The following is a 24079-nucleotide window of genomic DNA, read 5'->3' as shown; positions in this document are numbered from 1 at the left end:
CGGTGAAACAGACAATTGCAGTGAATCAGACGATTTTCTTGCTTCACTACCATCGATATCTTTTCCCATTGACTTCAATGTAAATCGAGTGAAACCCCCCGCGGCTCGTGGATTTTTCCCGTTTCAATGGATCCTTATGGCAGATAAGTCCCACCCGTGAAGCAGTGACCGATAGGGTAGAATTTTGCACTTCCGTCACTTGAATATGATTGACACAATACTCTGGCCAGTCAACGCCTTCATAAGGCAACTATCGTTAACTGACTTTGACAGCGACGATTTAGGAGAGCTTCATAATCAGCAATAACAACACATAATTTGTTGAACAGTCATTTCATAAGACATATCTTTATTTTTCCGTGTAGATGAGGATTTTGTTACTTAGGGTTAGTGAATATCTTTTTTGTTTCCTAATATAATTTGTTTAGCAAGAGCCCTTACAAGCTAGGAGGGTATTGCTAGGAGGGTAGCTAGCTTCGTTTCCAGACATAATATGAGGACAAATTACGAGTGGAAGCAGAGGGCAGACCAAAACTTTCTGTGGAAATTACACAGCTCGTTGATGCTACGGTAAGGAGACATTTCAATTGTAGAATGTGAGGAAGAACCGTGAGTAAGGCTGAACGATATACCGTTATGTAAGGGATAATCAACGACGCGCCGTGCTTCTATAGGAAAATAATGCACGTTCGAAGTGGTAATAAGGTCCCGACGCTGCAACCGCTTCGGTCGACGGGGTTTGCTCTGGGTTTGCTTCACCAAAATTTTTGATGACCAGCCGCCACTGGTCTCAACGTTTGAGAAATAATTCATTGGAGTCCTCATCATCATATTTTCATAACAAATAAAGCTTTAAAAACATGAATGCATTTCTGCCATTCTAATCGATTATGGATTAATCCAAAACTATTCGTCAGATTAGTTAGCATGAAATCGTTGTGTGCCTGCCTGGGACTATGGCTAGCTAGCTCTTCCACCCGGTTTACCCTGTACAGTGTTTTTTAAAAGCCTGTTGGACTTAATGGAACAAGTGCATGGAGAAGATGTGAAGAATGTGATCGATACCATACAGCCAGCCTACGTGAGTAACTTTATATCTCTGTGTTATCCAAATGTCTTAAAGTTAGCGAGGTTGAGTCTGCTAAAACACCAACACCCCAGAACTCACGGACCGAGATGAAAGTTTCTCAACCTAGCTTCTCGCGCTGGCCCCTTTAGCTGACGGGCTGGCTTTGGTCGGCCGAATATCAATCCAACAGAGGGGGGGAATAATAGAATAGGGCTATATGTCGATTTTACAACAAATTATTCCGACTTTGCAGTGTGGCTGCTGGCCGTGTTCAATTGGAAACTCATAGAAACTCTGGGGCGATTTTCATCAATCAACCCCACGCACATAACCAGAGAATACCGATATGGTTATACAAATAAGATACCTAAAAACAACTAAGTAGCAACGTTGTGTGAAAAGAGAAATGCAACCAGAATATAACGTTTTTTTTCTTTAGTTGTAATAACGTTCGGGAAACTTTGATAACCTGGAGCTAACGTTCTCTCCAGGGTATTAGAAGGTTACTGATAAACTAACCACAGGAGAACCAGCGGCTAACGTTATTTGCTTGCTGGGATTCAACCAGAATATAACGTTTTTTTCTTTAGTTGTAAAAACGTTAGGGGAACGTTATTTGTTTTGACAACCTGGAGATAACGTTCTCTAAACGTTATTAGTAGGTTGCTGAAAAACGAACCATAGGGGAACCAAAAGCTAACGTTAGTGAAAGTTAGCAGAACGTTAATTGTTTGCTGGGATCTCTTTTGGACGTATAATGCACCTTCATGTCGTAAATTCTAGGGGTGAGGCCATTAAATCGAGCATAATATAGGGATATTTAAATCACGCTTGTTTCCAGCCGCCACATTTATCAACACACGTTTATTCTTACGCTGGAATTGGAGTGATACGAAAGTTTGATGAATCCGACGTGAGCCCCGTTGTAAGATGATTTCTGCGCTCAGATATAGGCCTACGCTGGTTTCTACGCTCTGTTGATAAATGAGGGCCAATGTGATTATAAGCATGAAAACAGAAGCGTCTGCTAAAGAAAAACGGCTTGTTTCGGCGCAGCATGAGAGTTGATAACACATTAAAATGACATAGCCTAGGCTAGCCTACTGTAGGGTAGACTGAGTACAGTTGGGTCATGTGTACAGTTGAGACACCTTAAATATCTTGCCTGCAAACCAAGCCTGATCTATGATTTTTGCTACACATATGTGTGTTAGTGTTCTCTTTAATCATGGGAAATTTGGACACTGTGCATATCTCCTGTCCAAAGTGAGAATTTCACTTAACCATGTTCCTTCCACAGTGAATATCTTATTACTCCAATGTGACTGTTATACTTTTCTTACATCATTGCAAAGGTCATTCTGTGCTCTACAAACTGACATATTTCATGACATCCTTTCACGCAAGGTTGTTGCATTATTTAGAAAAATGTGCAAGATGGTCAGAAGGGTACAGTTGAGATAAAATCCCATTGGATTGCATGGTGTTTATTTGTGCATATCATGATGGCATTTAGGCAATATAGAACACAAATGTCGTTTTTGATATTTAAACTATGTATTATTAATGAATATACTGTATCTTATAACATGAAGATTTTAAGGATTACATCATAATTTGAAAATTAGCCATGATAAAACCAAGAAAAAAAAGATATTTTCTTCTTTAAACATTTGTCCATGCTTTACGTCTATCTGATGCCAATTTAGATTGATGGATTAAAATGGATTAAAATAAAAAGAAACACTCAGATTACACATTTTAAAAAGCTTGCTACATTTGCAGTGAATGGCTAGTCAGCCTTATTCCAGCATCATGAATGGGCGTCTCAACTGTACCATGCTACTGTCTCAACTGTACTCAATATAATTATATTAGGGTACGGTTGAGACAAAATGCCACCTTGTGTTTATGAGTTAATTGTGAAAAATCTAAACAACTTACGGATATACTTTGGGTTTTATTTTAGTGCACAGATCAAATAGGCCGGGAGCCAGGTCCACCCCTCAGGATGTTTTTTGCTACCTTTTTTTCACTATTATTTCCTATTATCTTATACCTTGAGCCATCACAAGATGGTAATGACCACCCCCAACTCGGCCCCGTTTGGTCTCAGGAGCCAAAAAACACCCTTTTTGGGAAAAGCTTTTGGCGGAATGACATAATTGTGAATATTAAGGTACTGGAGCTACATAAATGGTCATATAACCCTATAATTTAGCATGGTATATCCTGACACATAGGGGAAACTACCAAAAAAAGATTTTGGGGATTGCTGCCTTTTTGCTGTCAAATATCACCCTCAACATACCCCAAAAGACAAAAAAAATATCTGTCCGCCTGACAATTGTCATCAAAAGTGATCATTTTCAAGCATTTTATTATACATATCACTGCCTCAAATGTATATGAAACACTTCCCAAGTTTATAAGCTTCAATTTAAGTCCAAGATGACCTTTCTATCTAGAGGAGTTCAGCTGGTATGATCAAAGTTCTCCACTATACATCAAATCGCAGAAAACAGAACTTTCAAGCATTACCATTCCAAATGGGATTAAGCATATTTTTTTGCATATAAACAATAAACAACCTTTCTAACTAGAGGATTACAGCTGGTATAACCAAAGTTCTCCATTATAGCATAAGTCAAGAAGTCTAATTGCTCCGTTTTGAAACGGACTGGCAGAAAACACTACAGGCACCCAGGGCCGGCCATAATAAATCTGACCTGGACTAAATGTCGTCCTGAGCTAGGTATTACAGTAGGTGCACTAAAGTGTAGTTTATAGCTACATATCAACACAACTTGTATGCTTAAATAGTGTAACAACCATTTTAAAACTGTTTTGTTAAACTATTCAACCTTTATACTTGCCTATAGTCATCACGCATGCACCTTCCTCTCCCTCTCTCATGCACTCACATGCACAATGGCAAAGCATTCACTTTGTGACAACAACAACACAGCCCATTGTGTAATCTATGAAAATAATTGCGGGCCACAGCTCACTCAGCTTTTGGATTAACATGATACACATGATTTACACTTGTGATGCAAGTTGATAGACAATTGTGTAACAAAAGAAGAGAGAAATGTTTGCATAATTAAATGCAAAAAAGAAAATGTGTGCTGCATATCACCTTTACTATCTACCTCCCTTTTTTGACAACTGACATATCAGTTGTTCATATCAGTTACTGGACTCTTTTTGTGGTAATAATTGATATCGGTATCGACCCTGAAAAAAACATATCGGTTGAGCCCTAGTGAAGAGGCCATGGAGTCTCTTACAGTGGCTCTTTGGAGCAGCGTGCAATCAAAGGCACCACACACTGATGCATGTGGTCAGGACACTCTCTATAGTTCCCCTATAAAAGAAAAAGAGAATGGTGTTGGGAGATGGACCTTCTTCAGCCGTCGGAGAAAGTACAGACGCTGCTGGGCTTTTTTTGGCCAGGTAGTTGTTGGTGGACCAGGATAGATTGTCTTCAGTGTGGACACCAAGGAACTTGGTGGCCTTCACCTGTTCCTGTTTCCAGTAGTCAACGAGCACCTCTTTGGTCTTTTGGACGTTGAGAAAGAGATTGTTGCCCAGCCGTATATCATCATGGTTGCTGTTACGTTGTTACCCACTACTGTGGTATCGTCTGCAAACTTGATGATGTGGTTTGAGAGAGAGCTGGAAGTTGTGTGTCAGGAGAGTAAAGAGTAGAGGACTGAGCACGCACCAGGGTTCAGTGTGATGGTTCTGGAGCTGGTGCTGACAATCTGAACTGAACTGTCTGGGGCCTCTCCATCAGGACATCCAGGATGCAGTTGCAAATGGAGGTGTTGAGACCCAGCAAGCCAAGCTGCCCAATCAGCTTCATCGGGATGATTGTGTTAACCCTCCTGTTGTGTTCGCATGTGACTGATTGACAATTATTTTCTTTAAAAAATATTGATAACTTATTCTGACTCCCATGAGGCTCCATGACTTGCAGGGCATCTGAACACATAAAACAAATTTTGATCATTTGCATTACAATTTGCGTGTTTAATTTAACTTTAGAACACCCATGTGTATTCCCGGTCAAAAATGACCGACCATTAGAAATGAATGAGTGAGAAAATGGTCAGTGTATAAAATTGAATCCAGGCGCATACCTATTGATCAGATGGACTGTTTGTGTGCTTCTGTACATTAAAACACACACACAAACACACCATCACTCCCCCTATTTGCTTCTCTGCCAGCCCCCACTGGAACCTTTCCCCAATATAATGTTCTGCTTTCTGACTTGCATGAGCTCAGGTCAAGTTCAAAACAGGTAATATTCAACAGAATATAAGTTGATACAAAGAGCTATCACAACATTAGATGATAATATATGTATCACTATGGATTTATAACAAGTTATAATGCAGCAGCCATTTATGACGGATGCATAAAACTAGCAAACATGAAACGAACACAACAGGAGGGTTAAGCGCAGAGCCAAAGTCAATGAACAGCATCCTCACATGGGTGTTGCATTCAGTGCCGCTGCTGGCCATTTTGGTGCCTATGTGAGTTGCTTTGTGTTTCAAATTAAAAGTGAAGCCTGGTAGCCACCTAGCTATTTGAATGGATGTGCGAAACTCATCAATTCCATTCTACAAAGGAAAAGTAGTAGACTAGTTTTTATATTCTTGTCCATGTCCCAAATCACATTGATTGCAGCCTATGTTAAAGAGCCCTTTCACCGATCTGAGTTTAAAAATGATCAGTAGGCCTATCAGTAGGACCTACAGTATAGGACCCAGATAACCTCACAAACAACAATCTCTCTTTGTTGACTTGATTTCCTTATTTAAAAGGAGATACACAATGATAATTCAGCTGGAGTCTGCCACTCTCGTTGCCTCTCTCCTGCATTTAAGTGAAGTAAGTAAAGTTAGATCTGCTATATGTGGTGGAGATTGAGAGAACCCCAAAAGTACAGTATCATCCTTGAATGTACCATGGTGTTGGTGTATTTTGACATTGTAAATGTTATCGAGGAGGAGAGAAGCACAGTTTGCAGTAAAGCTAGGCTACTATTCATTGGCTATATTTGGGTGGCCCCTCTGTCCTTTGGTGCCTAAAGCACAGTGCATGATGCGCGTGGTGGGAGTGACGGCACTGGTTGCATTGTTCCAGGTGTTTAGGGGCAAAGTGGAGGGCAGATGAAATTGCATCACCCATGGACCTGTTCTTGCAATAGGCACACTGGTAGGGAGGGTGGTGGGGAGCCGGCGTCTGATTAGGACTAGCTTAGGACTCTCCGCTCCAAGCACTTCATGATGACTGAAGTGAGTGCCAACGGTCTGTAGTTGTTGAGCTCCATCACTGTTGGCTTCTTATGTAGCTTAGGACTGCCCGCTACAAGCACTTGGATCTAAAAAGTTATTTTGGTTTCATTTCTACTCAGAAACTCTAAGAGACTGCTTTATAGAATCCCTGAATTTTGCTTACTTGCCCTGACTGTGCTTGTTTGTGACTTTCAGCTAAACGACCCTTTAACTTTTAAGACCACCACAGGATTCTGCAAGGAGTACAGTATAAGGATTCTACAAGGAAAGAAAATTTACTGAAACGTTCATTAATAAGCCTTTATGCATGGGGAAACTTACTCATTCATACTTATATACTAATTTTTACACTTTTACTGTACATATTATTACAAGGGATAATCTCCCCAGAGCAACTAATAGGTTAAGTGCCCTGCTCAAGGGCACAATGGTGGCAGGCCTGATTTTAACCCACAACTTGTCTTGCTGCTTAGCCTGACGTTGTCATACTCAAAATTCTAGTCAGAATTTGAGTCTGATACTGCTCCACTGGGCTGTTAGCCTGACGAGCCAGACCCACATCAAGATGTAGGGTCTGGACACTCACCGTAGACAGGGCTCAATCGGAGGGGTGGGATAAACAGTTGTCTTTCAAATTCCCTCCCCGTAATAGGATAACGTTAAATGAATCATCTTCTTGTTTTCAAGTAGCAGGATGCGTAACCTTCCCTCTCCACGCAATAGGATAACGCTAAACGAATCATCTTCTTGTTTTCAAATAACAGGATGCGTTACCATCGCAACTTCTGGTTGCTTGTCAGTCACCATTATGTTAAGCCCACCCACCGACTCTATACACGCTGTGATTGGCCCGCTGGTGCTTCGGGTTCTCAGCTCCCTGGCTCTATGGATCGTGCCTAGACTGCCCCGCCAGCCAAATTACATTTGCTGCTGCTAGGGGCATCTAGATTTCTAGGCTATTGGGCTGTAATTATGGGGTGTGTTTCAACTGAACCAGGAAAAAAATGCCTCTTCACTCAATTGGATAGACCTACAACCAATCAGAGCAGCATCTTTGTTGTAAGCTAAGTCAACCAAAGCGCTCTTTGGTGAAGTGGTTGAGTATGTTACTGTTAATCATTTCTCCATCGTCATATAAAGCCCACCCTGACAATTTGATTGGTCTGCACAGCTCTGGTTCAAGCATAGTTGCGCCACAATGGAGCAATGCCAGACCGAACTTCCAAACCTTAAATGTTGTGGCCGGGGCTAAGTTCGGCTGGCACCCAGGCTACTTGCTGCTGCATGTTAGCCCATAGCCAGACAACCACCACATCAGGTTCTAAAGCTCGTAAGAGGATTCTCAACTGTCTTAATCAAGCGTCACTGAACAACCATCATCATTAACTGATCACACGGCTGACTAGCGTATTGAATACTCTCTCTTTCTGACTTCCATGGTAGCTACTATACAGTGTTGTCATTTCTGGTGATCCAAAGAGGTCAGAGGTGAGCAAGCAGCCATCAGTGAAAATGGACGTGGCTGTAAACTGGTCATCAGAGATACAGCCGGACTGCATGCCCAGAGCATAACTACACTGGACACACACACACACACACACACACACACACACACACACACACACACACATGCTCTGACCAGTGCTCATATGTACTAGAGTAGAACTCACATTTGTTGACTCTTTTAAAAATATGTTTAATATATGCTTAATCCCATTTGGAATGGTAATGCTTGAAAGTTCTGTTTTCTCCGATTTTATGCATAGTGGAGAACTTTGGTCATACCAGCTGTAATCCTCTAGATAGAAAGGTCAACTTGGATTTAAATTGAAGCTTATAAACTTGGGAAGTTTTTTGTGTACATTTGAGGCAGTGATATGTATAATAAAATGCTTGAAAATGATCACTTTTGATGACAATTTGTCAGGCGGACAGACATATTTTTGTCTTTTGGGGTATGTTGAGGGTGATATTTGACACCAAAAAGGCAGCAATCCCCAAAATCTTTTTTTGGTAGTTACCCCTATGTGTCAGGATGCACCATGCTAAATTATAGGGTTATATGACCATTTATGTAGCTCCAGTACCTTAATATTCACAATTATGTCATTCCGCCAAAAGCTTTTCCCAAAAAGGGTGTTTTTTGGCTCCTGAAACCAAACGGGGCCGAGTTGGGGGTGGTCATTACCATCTTGTGATGGCTCAAGGTATAAGATAATAGGAAATAATAGTAAAAAAAAGGTAGCAAAAAACATCCTGAGGGGTGGACCTGGCTCCCGGCCTAAAAGATATACCATGTAAGAACACAGTTATTTTCAGCGGCTTTTTACAGTCAAACTTTCAAGTGGTAATGGGGAAAGCAAAAACTGTCCCAACTGTACTCAGTCTACCATTGGGCCCAAGTTGTCTTTATGTCTTAGAACGTAGGCTAGTTTGAGATTTCAGGGGAGACTTATTTGGCTGCTCCTAGGGCCGAGGACGAGGTACTTGAATTGACTCCGGTTAACTCCCTCTCTCCTTCACAACAGCATGCAGGTTAATAACTTGCACAGTGGTTTGGATCCGAGGATTTATTTTGTGATCTCTATAACAATATAGCCTACATTCACATTGCTCAGAGGGGTATTCCACAAAGCCGGTTTTATCACAAAACCGGGTAAAGCCTACCTTACATTGCCAGACTTTGCAAAGATTTGGAAAAGATTTTTGAAAAACTACAGTCTCAGACCCTCTCACATCTAAAGACAATTCATTGAGGTTTTAGTCACAGTCTAGTCACAGGCCAGTCTCAGATTAGGATTTTGCAAAGACTGTGGGTCACTATTTACAAGACTGCTGCTAGATTCCTTCAAATTATTTCCATCGTGCAATAGGCTACACGTCATCATTCACAGGAAATCACATGATAGCCTACTCATATCAAAGTAATTTTTTCGCGTTTCTGCAGCATTGTTAGATGTGTGACATCACTAACAGATATAGAGCTGTTCTGTCACGTAGAACAACCGACTAATAAATTATAAGAAATGAAATAACAAATAATCATAAAGGCTACAGCTGTCGCCTATTTTGCCCCTTCCTGTTTCATGTTCGCGCAAGGTTACTATTGGTTTTTAATGTTCACGTCACTATTTGCATGAGCCACGACTGAAAAGACTTCCGATAATATCAAACATGTTTGATATTGTCGTAACGGCAAAACTAGAAAAAGACTGCCTCCGACGGACTTAAAACCGCTAAGATTGGCACCTTACACTAAACGATTTAGATGACGGGAGCGCGCTGCGATTTCAGTACAACTCCCAAGATTTCCGCCCGATTTTGGAAATTTAGTCGCCGACTGTTAAAACAGACCAAAATCGTGCAATGTAAGCCAGCCTTAAGTTAACCCAGGGTTTGCAGTAACTCTAGGTTTTCCGTTCCAAAATGAACACGGTATGTTAGCTACTATAGAAACATATGCTCTGAACCAAACCTGGGGGGTATTTCACAAAACCAAGATAGGGGATTTAGACAGGCTTACTGGGTTATCCTGGATGAACATAGCCTTGACTTGGTTTCACAGAAGAGATCGCATATAACTTACCATGGGAATTTATACTTGGAAGCTAGCCTGCTCCCGACCAGGCTAACAGCCAAGCTAAGTTAATTCTAATGGTAATTACATTATCTGATTGGTTCTGCTAGCTGTCATTCAAATCAGACCTCCATGCGATTTTTTTAAAGCGCTGTATTCCATTTATATATTATTTGCTACTCGCATTTACTCGCAAAACACAGCAGAATGTCTGTCTAATACCATATGGATGTCATTTAAATTATGGTGGCCTTATAATTAATAATACTCGTTGTTTGCTTCTTCTTTGACGGACGTTTGATGAATAGCCTACTGTAGTAGTTGATTGGAAGTGGAGGGGACATTTTTCGAAGGTGTTTTCAACTAATTCAGCTTTTAAGACAAATTAAGATATATATAGTCATACTGTGTGCATCTTTGCGGTGACAAAGCGCTTTCTTAATGACGTTGCATGCTGAGACAAGGAAGCTCTCACACGTGGGTGCATACGTACATTTGCATTCACTTGGTCTGCCACACCTACTCCCGCTATGTAACAGAAATAATCATGATTCCCATCCAAAAAAGTACAACTTTACCTCGTTGTTAGTCTATCAAAAGCGGTTGTTCACTTTGTGTGCAAGACGCTATTTTTCGCGTCTTTTTTATTCCAACCGTGAGTTATTTGGGGGAGAAACGAGAACGCGCACACATACCGAATAAGTTACACCTGGCTTGACCTAGCCGCCTCAACTCATCTGCGCTCAGCATTAGTGAAACGTATTAAGCATGTTTACTTTGACCAGGCTTGGTCAACCGCATATGTCGTCACTTATCTTGGATCTACTTACTCTGGTTTTGTGAAATACGCCGCTGGTCGGAGCAGGTTTTGCACAGATTAAGTTTGAAAGATAACCCGGTTTTGCTCAGGGTAGGCTATTTAAACCCGCGTTTTCCGCAGCTTTCTCGTGTTCGCAATGGCATGCCCTATTAATGAGAGGCCTATTGACATCGTGAGCGCAAATAATTTGTGCAATTGACCGAGAGAGATTGATAAGACCACGGCTCGACATCTTGATGAATTTTGGCTGAAGCGATATCGTTTTTCACGTTAAACTTTAATATATTTAAATAGCCTTATACGTTACCAATCGTGAACCTGCCTCAGTTCACTGCAAACTATTTGCATAGCTCTCCATTAATTTGCGAAGTGTAGTTTTCTGTACAGTATTTGAGATGCTGAGCATAGGGAAAGCTACGGTCTGCCAATCAGTGCGTACAGTCTGTCTTCAATTCAATTCAATTCAATTTTATTTATAGAGCGCCAAAACATTACACATGTCTCAAGGCGCTTCACAGAGCGTCAAACCTTCAAAGAGAGCCCATGAGCAACAGGGGCAAGGAAAAACTCCCTAGAATTGGAGATACATATAGGAAGAAACCTCAGACAGATCCACGACTCAAGGGCCCAACCCATCTGCCTAGGGTCAGTTAAGTAGAGTAAAGTCATTTGTAGTATCAGAAGGTTGAAGCAGTCCAGTATAGGGAATAAATAGTCCATCAGTAATCTAATAGTAATTTTGGAGGGTAATGGGTCGCTAGGATGTGTGGCCCAGGGATCCTGGCAGGGAACCACAGCAGGCGATGGTAGGGCAATCATAGGGATGATGATGGCAATGGCTCTCAGGGGGATGGGACTTCAGGTGTGATGAGGGCCAGGCACAAAGATGGCTGATGACTGGTAATGGTTCACCTCACAAGTGAGGTATAGGGGAAAGGGAAGAGAAATAAAGTGTGTTAGTATTACTATAAGTCATAATGGTTGGTATTAATAAGTATATAAATTGGGATATAAATTATTATACTATAGAGGGAAAAGGCAGAGGGGAGAGGTAGTTGAATGACAGGACAGAGAGAGAGGGAGGAGGGAGAGTTGAGAGAGACAGAGGGAGAGGGGAGAGAGTTGTACGGCATGACACATGAGAAGTCCATGACAGTGCTATGCTATAGCAGCATAACTAAGGCATGGTGGAGGGTAGTCAGCACCAGCACAGGTGTGGTCGGTAGCCACCATGGCAGGCATGACTGGAGCACCAGTCACACAAGTCCACAGCAGAGGTGGTCCGTTCCAATGAAACCCTGAAGTGGTTGCAGTTCCACACTGCACCATACCTAACTATAGGAAGCACTAAAGAGACTTAAAAATAGGGAGGGTGTCTGCTAAACGGATTGAGGGAGGAAGATTATTCCAGAGGAGAGGTGCGCGGTAACAAAAAGCTCTGCCTCCTACTGTAGTTTTTGAAATTCTTGGAGTTACAAGAAGTCCAGTATTTTGTGATCGTAAGGGTCTAGGTGGATTATATGGGACTAGAAGATCTTTAATATATTCAGGTGCCCTGCCATTTATGGCTTTGTATGTTAGAAGTAGAATTTTGAAGTCAATGCGACTTTTAACAGGTAGCCAATGTAGAGATGCTAGGATGGGGGAAATATGTTCATATTTTTTGGTCCTAGTGAGTGTGCGAGCAGCTGCGTTTTGTATAAGCTGTAAGCTTTTTAGACAGGTATTATTGCAGCCGGCGTATAGTGCATTACAATAGTCTAGCCTAGAAGTGACAAAAGCGTGAATTAATTTTTCAGCGTCTGGTAAGGATAAGGACTTCCTTATCTTTGAGATGTTCCTTAAATGGAAAAATGAAGTTTTTGTGATCTGCTTTATGTGACTACTGAGTAGAAGTTCTTGGTCAATTATAACTCCTAGATTTTTAACACTTGTGGATGAGGTCAGTGAGAGATCACTATATGTAACTTGTGATGTAGATAGGATGTCCCTAATCTTTTTTTTTGTCTTGCGCTGGAGCGGTTAGTGCGCGACTTCATCCGCTTTCCTGGCCACAACTCACGAGGGTCATTAAAGTTTCACCAACTCACAGGTCCCCAATGCTTCAAGTGTCCCCAAGTGGTACAGAAATTATCCTTGCTGTTGACTTTCCATATAGGTATCACTATGATACCATTCGGATACAATATTATGTCATTGGGTGCATTGATGGCACAAGTGCCTATAAAGGCCCCAGCCATATATGAGGCCGATTATGTGAACAGGAAAGGCTATCACAGTATAAATGTTTAGGAAGATTTAGGCTACGCAGCCTATATTGGCCATTTCCAATATCTTCAAGATAGTTTGTTAATCGCTGTCGATTTTATCATGATATGATGCTTCTTACATGATTAGCCTATACTTATGTGGAGGCAAAATTGCCTGGTTCGGTCTACGATGCCAGGATGTAATTTGGGCTATACATTTCAACAGACTGCGTTGCATTATGAACATATCATATAGACCTTATATAATTGATGTGCTTGTGCAAGCTAGCTCAAAGTTTGTATTTGGTCGCAGCGCAATTCGATGGGTAGCTCCTTGGGGAACGATGGTAGCCATGCCTCCCGACGCTCATTACCCTGTACCCTAATCCCGCTCCTGGACCACAGGCAACATTTAACCTGGCACACAGGAGAACCCGCGATTGAAAACACATTTGGGACATTGAAGTCCAAATTTCAATGCCTACGTAGTATAAGAGTGTGTGCGAACGGGCTTGCGTAATTGTTGCATGCGCCGTCCTCCACAATATAGCCATTTCGCGCAAAGAGATGTAGAAATGTATGTGGAAAAATAATATAATTACTACCATGAATCGTAACATTTCATCTTTACTTGATCAGATGATCGCTTGGGCCCGTCGGAGTAGCCTACATCTTTATAAAATAACAGGTTATGTGGTAGGAATGCTAAGAAAATTTAACTGAGATATGAATAGATTAATAGTTCAGATATTTAGGAACGTGCTTTTGTCATGAAACGCATGCATTCACGCATCCATTCATGTTTCTCTGAATGGCAGAGGCTTTGGTGTTACTTTAAAAAAGTTTTTCTAATTTATTACAGCCTGCGTTCGAGTTCTGAGAAACATGCGGCCCGTTTCTCGCCTAGAAATCTAGACGCCCCTAGCGGCAGCTAGCCTGTTTCGCCCTTTTGATCAGGATTTCCATGCTCCATACATCAGGTCTTTATAGGTTTGGCGTGTACGCGCACAACCCAGTGTTGATTAAACTATTTCATAACCGGCGCGGTGGAACCGACCGCTCTATTTTAGTCGGCTCAGGGTCAATCAACCTAGAGTTCAGCGTTAACTCTGTGTTTGTTAAACCTCCGTTCATGGAATACCCCTCAGGTCCCTGCAACATGCCTCTCTCTCACACTCCAAATTCACACACCCTCGCTCCCTCTCTACCCCTCCCACTCCACAAACGGAACCTGCGGCTTAAAGGACATACACATACAAGCAGGACCGGTGTTCCAGTTTAACTGGTTTGTATGTTAACTGGTGATATTTGCATAAAATCAGTGAATATTCAACAAGGCCCTTCCTACTTCTTAAACACATTCTGCTCTGCTTCCGCCCCTTAAGAGTTCACATTTTCACAAAATGCTTGCAAGTGAGAGAAAATAATGGATAGCCCATCGCTGAAAGCATCACCAGTGTATGTTTAATACATGTTCATCTAAGCATTAATCACACAAATACGACACATGCTGTGCGAACAGCAAAACATGATATGAAACAATGTAGCCTAGCCTAGATGGCTGGATTCGAACCTTGGATGTCCTGGACAAAAACATCAGACCACTAGCTGTTTACACCCCTACACCACAAGCTGCTGAAGGAGTGGGGTGATTTTCATTAATTTATTTGGCTTTTAGTCAAAGTTAACACAGGTTAACATATGTGAGAAATATACGCCTATCAGTGATGCACGGGCTGATCCAAATCGAGCGGGCGACCGCGGTCACCCGCGGTTATGGGTCAAGAAAAAATACTTTTAATGATATTCGGGTCATGTTTGGTCGGGTCGGTAAAAAAAAATATGCCGTTAATTTTTTGTCATTTATATCGTACCTAATTGTCTTTAGAAGAGAAAGACATAATTTGCAGCATTCCCACTGAAACGCGATTCTATCCCCCACATTTTGTTACGAACATGTAGAAATGCACTTGTTGTTTCTGCGTAGACAGACCTCGGCTCGGGCCTCGGCTACACTTGACATGCAGTTGTGTTCCGTTCTCAGAGCATATGCTTTCTGTCTATGATCTGCAGCTTTTTTCTCTAACTGCTGGCCTCCTGAAAATTCGGCTTTACTGAGCAGCGAAGTTGCCGATGCAATGCGTGCTTCTCAAGTCTGATAATTTGCAGCAAGATCCAATGGTATTATGGAAAGAAAAATAAACTAAAAGTTTCCCAAATCAGGAAATACTTCTTAATTTAACGTCATCAATGCATAGCCTACAATTGGTATGAGCATGCAATGTGCGTCCTTGCGCAACTTATAAAGTGGCTCGTTGGAAAGCCCCACGTCTGCTCTTTCGTCCAATAAAGGTTTCATCTCGCTGCAATTTATAATCACGGTTTTATAATCCATTGATGAACACGTTAATAAAGAGTTTCTTAATAATATTCTATGCCTGCATTTCATGCTTGGGAGAGCTTCAGGGCATTCATGTAAGGAACGGCTGAAACAGAATTTGTATAGGAAAATCCTTAGGCTAATTATGTTCATTGTTGAGTCAAATAGCCTAATTTTTGGATGAATGCTGACACGGAACAAAAAAAAGGTAGACTAAATGCATGTTTCCCAAATTCTGAGCAATTATAGGCTATATGATTAGGCAATAGATATTATTGTTTTACATGCATATGAGATACCAGTTTTGCGTAGCTCAATGACGCTACGACTAAGTTAGACTACTTTTTACAATAAGCGGGTCGGGAAGCGGGTCGGGTCCAGTATTTCAATATTTTTTTTTTGCGGTCCGAGTTGCGGTCGGGTTAGTTGTAAACGGCGGGGCGGGGCGGGTCGTTCAGACTATGTTAACTGGTGATATCACAATTTAACATGGGCATGCAAGTCTCGAAACAGTAGCCTAAAGTAGGTTCATCTTTGCTTCAACTCGAAGCCTACTATCAAACAGGCATGATCCCTACCACTTTATTCTGTTTTTGGGGTAAAATGAACAAGTAAGGCAAAAATGTGATCATCTATCATTGTTAAATTGTGGGTCATCTCACAGAATGTCACATGCTTATCTCAGCGAACAGATTTTTAAAAAGCTACTGCTCATAGCCTATAGCCTGTTGCAAAACATTCTTCAGATGTAGGCTATTGCTAATGTAGAATTCAATTTCAATTTTCAATTTAATTTCGCTTATAGAGCGCCAAAACATTACACATGTCTCATGGCGCTTTACAGAGTGTAAACATTCAAAGAGAGCCCATGAGTAACAGGGGCAAGGAAAAACTCCCTAGAATTGGAGATACATAGAATGTAGTAGCCTAATATTGATCGGCTGACAAACATTGTCACAACTTATTATACGGCTCTTCACAATGCAAGTAGAACACTCCATTGACTTGAATGGGATTTCCCAACGTTCTACCGGTCATTATTTCTTGATAGATGACCGCTCCGAAGGTATAATGACCGCTGCCAATGGCAACGGGTTCACTCCGCTAGTTGTTGCGGAAGCCACGAAACGGTAGTTCTTAGCCAAGTCATTGCTAAAGACACATTGAGATGAGTTTCTTTTCTCGTTTTGGCAAGTAGCCGTATAATAAGCGGGATAATGTATAGAACGCCGGTCATTATCGGAAAATAATTCCCTTCAGGAGGAAGCAAAACCCCTCCGCTGCGCGTCGGGGTTCAGTTCATCCTGTCGGGAATTATTTTCCGATAATGACCGGCCTTCCATACATTATCCCTTACTTATTATATGGCTCTCTAGAATGTTGAGAGAGCTCCCATTCACTTTGAATGGGCCTCCCCAACGTTCTACCGGTGATTAATATGTATAATCACCGGTGAAAGTATATGTATATGCTTCTAATTCACGTCTTTCATATCAATCCGCAACAAAGCTGTTCGCTGGTTGCAATGGAATTTCATTGAAAGTTACCAAGTATGTTGCCAGGCAACACCTAACAACTGTCAACTGTGGCGAACTATTTATTTTCTAGAAGTTAGCGGAAGCCACCAAACGGTAGCCAAGTCATTGCTAAAGACACATTGAGTTAAGTTTCATTTCTCTTTTTGGCAAGTAGCCATATAATAAGCGGGATAATGTATAGAACGCCGGTCATTATCGGAAAATAATTCCCTTCAGGACGAAGCAAAACCCCTCCGCTGCGCGTCGGGGTTCTGTTCATCCTGTCGGGAATTATTTTCCGATAATGACCGGCGTTCTATACATTATCCCTTACATAACATAGCTACATTAATTTATTGGGAAGACCATAGGTTAAAATATATAATTCATAAATGTTGCGTTTGCCAAAGAAAAAGTATAATCATCTCCTATGGCTATTCTAAGCCATCAAATGTGTCAATGTATGTAATAGGCTATGCTACATTACAGCAAATAGACTGCACATGTACTGGAGAGGTGTTAGATAGTCCATAAATTCATCTCATCAACTTTGTAATCCACCGGCGTTTTACTGCTGCACAGTGCTATGCCGCCTGAAAAACTTGCGTACACGAGTTCAGACTAGATGTGAGATTTGAGCGTATAGCACCGATCATGTTCATATTAGCCCTTTTTCCATTAAAAAGTTAATTCGCTTAAAAAACGATGCGCATCAAAAGTTAGTGCGACACATGTGATGGAAAATGACTTCTATCGTTTTAACACTCAATTCGACGCGCTACATTAATACGCTCGCTAGAGGTGGATTAAGGAGAGTTAAATCGATATAAATGTGATGGAAAAGGTTTGTAGCGATATAAGTTACTGTGACGCCTGCTCAGAATGTTCACAAAGTCTGCGCTAAAATCTGAATTCTATCTCGCGCATACAAAGACGTTGACCTCACAATGGTGTACCATTTGCTACCTTTGATAAATTCGCTAGAAGTGTTCCATTCGCTACAACTGTTGATGGAAAACCATCTAGCGCAGTAGAAATATGCGCATTAACAGGGCTCTTGTGACATCATTTTGATTCGCTAGAATTGTTCTTTTGAAAGGAAAACCGTTTTAGCACTTCTTGTATCGCTCAAAATTACATCGACTTAGGAGTTAATTTGCTTGAAAATCTTATGGAAAAAGGGCTAATTGATAATGCCAATAAAGTAATCCATTAAAAAGGTACCTGGAATGAATTTCCCTTGAACAGCTTCTTTATATGCCCACCATCCCTCATGACCTTTGTATGGATTTGGTTGAGCTAGGAGGCAAGGGACAAAATAAAGCAAAAGCAAGAATAAGTCAAGACATGTATTCAATAACACCAATTCAATAATACCTTTACAATGTGTCCCCACTTCATCCTAAAACCAATTGGTGTATAAGATTCAAGATTCAAGACTCAAGACTTTTATTTGTCTTTGAACAGTTGCCTGTACAACATTTTTTTTTACCAGCAAGGCCACAAAGGTGCAAAAAAGTCAAAGACTAAAAGTGACGAGTACAAAACAAAGATGATCAGTGTCATAAATAGGGCATCATAACTATAACAATAATAAAATACAGTGCCCTCCATAATTATTGGCACCCCTGGTTAAGATGTGTTCTTTAGCTTCTAATAAATTCATTTTTTTTTTTCAAATAATATAGGACCACAATGAAAAAAAAGCGTAAAATCCAACCTTTAATACAAGTGCATTTATGTAGAAGGGAAAAAAATCCCACATTAAGAAATAATTATTTTACATCAAATCATGTGTGCCACAATTATTGGCACCCCTGATGTTAATGCTTTGTACAACCCCCTTTTGCTAATGAAACAGCACCTAATCGTCTCTTATAATGTTTCACAAGATTAGAGAAAACAGAAAGAGGGATCTTCGACCATTCCTCTTTGCACAAAATCTCCAAATCATCCAACGACCTGGGTTCTCTCCTCTGCACTCTCCTATTCACCTCACCCCACAGGTTTTCAATGGGGTTGAGGTCTGGGAATTGAGATGGCCATGGTAGGAGCTTGATACGGTGTCTGGTGAACCATTTCTGTGTAGACTTGGTCATATGTTTAGGGTCATTATCTTGCTGAAAGACCCAGTGACGAACCATCTTCAGCTTTCGGGCAGAGGCCACCAGATTCTGATTTACAGCGCCCTCCACAATTATTGGCACCCCTGGTTAAGATGCGTTAAAATCCTTCAAATAAATAAATTTTTTATTGTAGAAACATTCTCTCACACTGAAAATTGTAGAAAAATGTAACCTTCAACTCAAGAGAATTTTAAGGTGGGAAAAAAATCCCTGACTGAGAAATAATTATTCTTCATAAAATCACCTGTTCCACAATTATTGGCACCCCTAACAATTCCTAGGAAATAAATGTAATTAAAGTATTTCTGTCATTTCTGTCATTTCTACAGTTGTTTACAAAGTCAATCAGAGTATGTAGGAACATTTAATTAGTAATTCTTAACATCCTGTTTCCCTGGGCTATCAATATGACGTGACACAGAGGCCATTTCTCTTCAACATGGGAAAGACAAAGGAACACACTGTTCAAGTAAGGCAGATGTGTGTCGACCTTCACAAGTAAGGCAATGGCTACAAGAAAATAGCCACTCGCAGAGGCGATTCTAGAGTCTGTGGGGGCCCTAAGCAAAAAATCCTAGGGGGCCCTACTTACACAACCGCCCCCCCCCCCCCCCCCCCCCCCAAAAAAAAAAAAAACTTGTTTTTATGTTTTTAACATGTTGCTAGCCCTATGCCAAGCATTTATCATTCATTGCAAGTGCCATTCACACATGCTACATACTGGGGTTTTTTTTTTCAGCACAGTCTAGGCTACCCAGATCTGCCACAATATCATGCATAAATACTTGCATTGATTTATTTTAGATTTTTAAATAATACAAATTCAAAAAGCAGGCTACTATAGGCCTACACGTGCCCCAGTAAAAATAAGCTGTGCCCCAGTAAAAAAAATGTTAAACAAAGTGCTGCTGTCAATGTCTTACATGTACACAAACGATGCAGAAAACAACGGCGACGGCCATTTGCAGCGCAACCGGGATCGCAGAGGCATGTCACGCATATCAGATGTAAGAGGGGAAACAGAGCTTTCCATTGATACCAAATACATCGATCCTTTAGTGTTATACAAACAGATGAAGTGACAAACAAATAATAATGTAATATAGCTTAAGCTACCGCTACTCTCGTTTGATTTACTAAATGGACCCGCGATTAGACATGTACGCATGTATGAAAAAGGAGACACAGAGCTATCCAGATACCAAATAGCCTACAACCTTATCTAAAACAGACGAAGTGACAGCAAAATAATAACTTTAGCTCCACTTACCCCATGTTTTTGTGTTTTTTTTTTTTTTTTTTGTGGCATAGTAGTAGCCTGTTCATAATCCAACGTTATCATGTGTTTCTCTATGGCAAGGCACGTTCATAATCCGGTTTTGAGATCTAGCAAACTCCTGTATCCTCCTGAGACCCTGCGTCCTCGTATGAGGACATTACATTTAGGCTCTCCTTTACCTTGTGCTTACTTTTTCTGAATAAAAACCTGTTGTCCTCATATGTGGACACTTCATTTTACCTCTAGTGTTATCAGACATACAATACAATGTTTAGGGAAAAAGCAATATGGCGTCGATATCCACCTCCACGCTTTACAGGCATACGCGTGAGAACTATCGTCATGGTAACGTACCAGTCAACGTTATGACATTTAAATTTTTTGTATATGTTTGTGAACAGTTGTAGTATGATATGGCATCAAGTTTCCCCCATTTCGATCATTGCAAACAGACCAGGACGTGTTTAAATTTCATGTCCTCATACGAGGACATCGGGACTGAAATGTACGCATAATTTCATTTTTAGGCTACATATTACATTGAAAATTGTCGTTCATTGGCCATATCAAACTACTGTAAAGCAATAATGGAAGTGAAAGTGTGGACATAGACATAATAGAGTAGCCTGAATAAATAAATCCATTGAAGGAATTTAAAGAATAAATAAATAAACAAATAAGAAACAAATAGAGCAGAACTGTTTCACTTCAATTCATTGTGGATAGACTTCTCTCCATATGGGTGTGACCCATACACAAAACTAACATTTACAAATAAACACTAAACTTAACCAAATTAATAACATGACATTTCTGTTCAATAAAAACAAACTGTTTTCTTAATAGTTGAATCTTAGGCACTTGGAGTACACATATGAATATTCACATTCTTTCTGGATTGGCAATCTCATTGTATTTTATGGTAATAGAGACCCAATGTCCTCATACGAGGACATCGTTTTTCTCAAAAACTACTTGATGTACAGAGGTGAAATTTTTTTTGTATGTTTATGAAGCCCTACTAAGCTAAAATAATTGAGTGAAATGAAAATAGCATTCAAATTTACATCCTGGGTCTCAGGAGGGTATGGCATCCAATTCGAGACACATATTGCATCCAAATTTGTTTGACAAATAAACACTTTTTTTGCCTTTACTTTGTTCATTGCAATGTAGTAAAAAGTTATTATAGAGAATTATCATGTGTGCACGTCATGTGTGTGCTACCGCGCAAACAAGTCAGGTCAGATCAGCTCTCACAAGTATGGAGCACAAAAAGTGTCAAAAAGTCACTTTTCATCACTAAATAAAAATTGCCATTTATTTCTGTAAGGTACACACTACATATTTCTGTAAATTGCTCAGCCCCAAAGTATCCCATCCACCATGGTTTTTATATTGCCATTTTCAGGACAGTCAGGCCTACACAAACATGAAAGTCATGTCGAGCTGTCAGCTTGCTGTGGTGAGATACATGTCAAAATGTAAGAATTTGTATATTGCATGCTTTTTGCATTTTTATTAAAATCAATGCAAGTAATAATACATGATATTGTGGCAGATCTGGGTAGCCTAGACTCTGCTGACAATATGTAGCATGTGTGAATGGCACTTATATGACCAGGATAAATGAAGGTAGTGAAAATGCCCTTAAAACAGCCAAGGCCTCATAGGATTAACTTCTGATTGGTCTGGGTGGAACATGCAATACTTAGAGTTTTTTGCACTTTTGGCTTCTAGAGAGGTAAGGTAGCACGAAGTTTCTTGAAAAACGAGGGGGGGGGGGGGGGGGGGGGGGGCTTGCGGCGGGGGGCAGTGCCCCAGTAAACCTTAATTCCTAGTGACGCCCCTGCCTACAAATTCTTACATTTTGACGTGTATCTCACCACAGCAAGCAGCTCGACATGACTTGGTTGTATAGGCCTGACTGCTCTGTAAATGGCAAGAACCATGATGGAGGGATACGGGTCTGAGCAATTTACAGAAATATGTGGTGTGTAGGCCTACCTTCCAGAAATAAGCTGATCTGACCTGACTTGTTTGCGTTGTAGCACACATGACGTGCACACATGATGATTCTCTATAATATTTATTTTACTACAATGCAATGAACAAAGTAAAGGCAAAAAAGTGTTTATTTGTCAAACAAATTTGGATGCAATATGAGTCTTGAATTGGATACCATACAGGAGTTTGCTATAGCCTATAGGATCTCAAAACCGTATGCTATTATGAACGTGCCTTGCCATAGAGAAACACATGATAACGTTGGATTATGAACAGCTATTATCGCACACAAAAACATAGGGTAAGTGGAGCTAAATTAAGTTATTATTTTGCTGTCACCTGGTCTGTTTTATAACTTAAAAGGTTGTATTTGGTATCTGTGTGGATAGCTCTAGCTCTCCTCTTTCATCTGACATGCGTGTCATCTTTCTGATCGCGATTTCACGAGTAAATCAAATGAGAGCTAGTATATGACATTATTATTTGTTTGTCACTTTGTCTGTTTTTATAACACAAAAGGATCGATGTATTTGGTATCAATGGAAAGCTCTGTTTCCCCTCTTTCATCTGATATGCGTAGCATCTCTGTGCGATGCCGGGTTTGCCAGTAATTCAAGCGAGACTGGATGTGCGGGTGTATGCAGAGCAATATAGACTGTAAATATGATATACTTTGATTTAACTTCATGACTTTCATACTTGATCGTACAGACGTGCCTAGTCTCGTTGGAAAGCCCCGCTTCTGCTCTTTCGTGCAATACCGGTCTCATCTCGCTGCGACTAATAATTGCGGAGCAATGTAACAGTGAAGAATGGGTGTGTTTTTTTGATGCACTTTGCGCTAGTCGGGCTCAATATGTGTGGATTGTTTGCACTCTTTTGGACACAGATCCACTGTTTATAAGCCGATAGCATACATGTAGGCTACTATTTGTAAGAGAGGACAGGACAGGAGCACACAAAATCACGTAACCCACCATTCAATCTCTATTGACGAAATTCTCGCTTGTCGCACCAGTAAACGCTCTGAGGTCTCGGGGCCCCCTAACGGCTCGGGGCTCCAAGCAGTTGCTTGCCATGCCTGTCGGCAAGGTGCGCCCCTGGCCACTCGCACACCTGCCCATATCTATGGTCAGAGGAATCGTTCAGAAGTTTAAAACAACTGGAACAGTGGTAAACAAGCCTGGAAGAGGACGCAAGTTTATTTTGCCACCATGCACAGTGAGGAGGATGGTAAGAGAAATAAAAAATCTCCAAAACTCACTGTTACAGAATTGCATCAAATGGTTGCATCTTGGGGTCACAAACTCTCCAAAACAACCATCAGGCGCTATCTACATGCCAACAAGTTGTTTGGGAGGCATGCACGGAAAAAAACCTTTCTCACTCAAAATCATAAGCACAAACGTCTGGAGCGGTACTGGGCCTTCAACTGGGACCATGTGCTTTGGTCAGATGAGACCAAGTTAGAGCTTTTTGACAACAAACACTCTAAGTGGGTCTGGCGTAACAAAAAGATGAGTATGCAGAAAAACACCTCATGTCCACTGTGAAGTATGGTGGAGGATCGGTGATGCTGCGGGCCTGTTTCTCTTCCAAAGGGCCTGGGAACCTTGTTAGGGTGCATGGCATCATGAATGCTTTCAAATACCAGGACATTTTAAATCAAAATCTGTTGGCCTCTGCTCGAAAGCTGAAGATGGGTTGTCACTGGGTCTTTCAGCAAGATAATGACCCTAA

General features: G+C 40.9%; 1 protein-coding gene across 1 annotated transcript in view; it reads right to left on the bottom strand.

Moving 5' to 3' along the window:
- Positions 1 to 24079, bottom strand: part of ca10a (carbonic anhydrase Xa) — a 158749-nt gene that overhangs the window by 85407 nt on the left and 49263 nt on the right. The window contains exon 2 of the mRNA XM_062526053.1: positions 18152 to 18226. Coding sequence (XP_062382037.1) covers positions 18152 to 18226 — 75 coding nt within the window. The remainder of the gene's footprint in view (positions 1 to 18151; positions 18227 to 24079) is intronic.

Source organism: Sardina pilchardus, chromosome 22 (assembly GCF_963854185.1).
Source record: "Sardina pilchardus chromosome 22, fSarPil1.1, whole genome shotgun sequence".
Classification (NCBI taxonomy): Eukaryota; Metazoa; Chordata; class Actinopteri; order Clupeiformes; family Clupeidae; genus Sardina; species Sardina pilchardus.
This window is presented reverse-complemented; position numbering and strand designations above follow the sequence as displayed.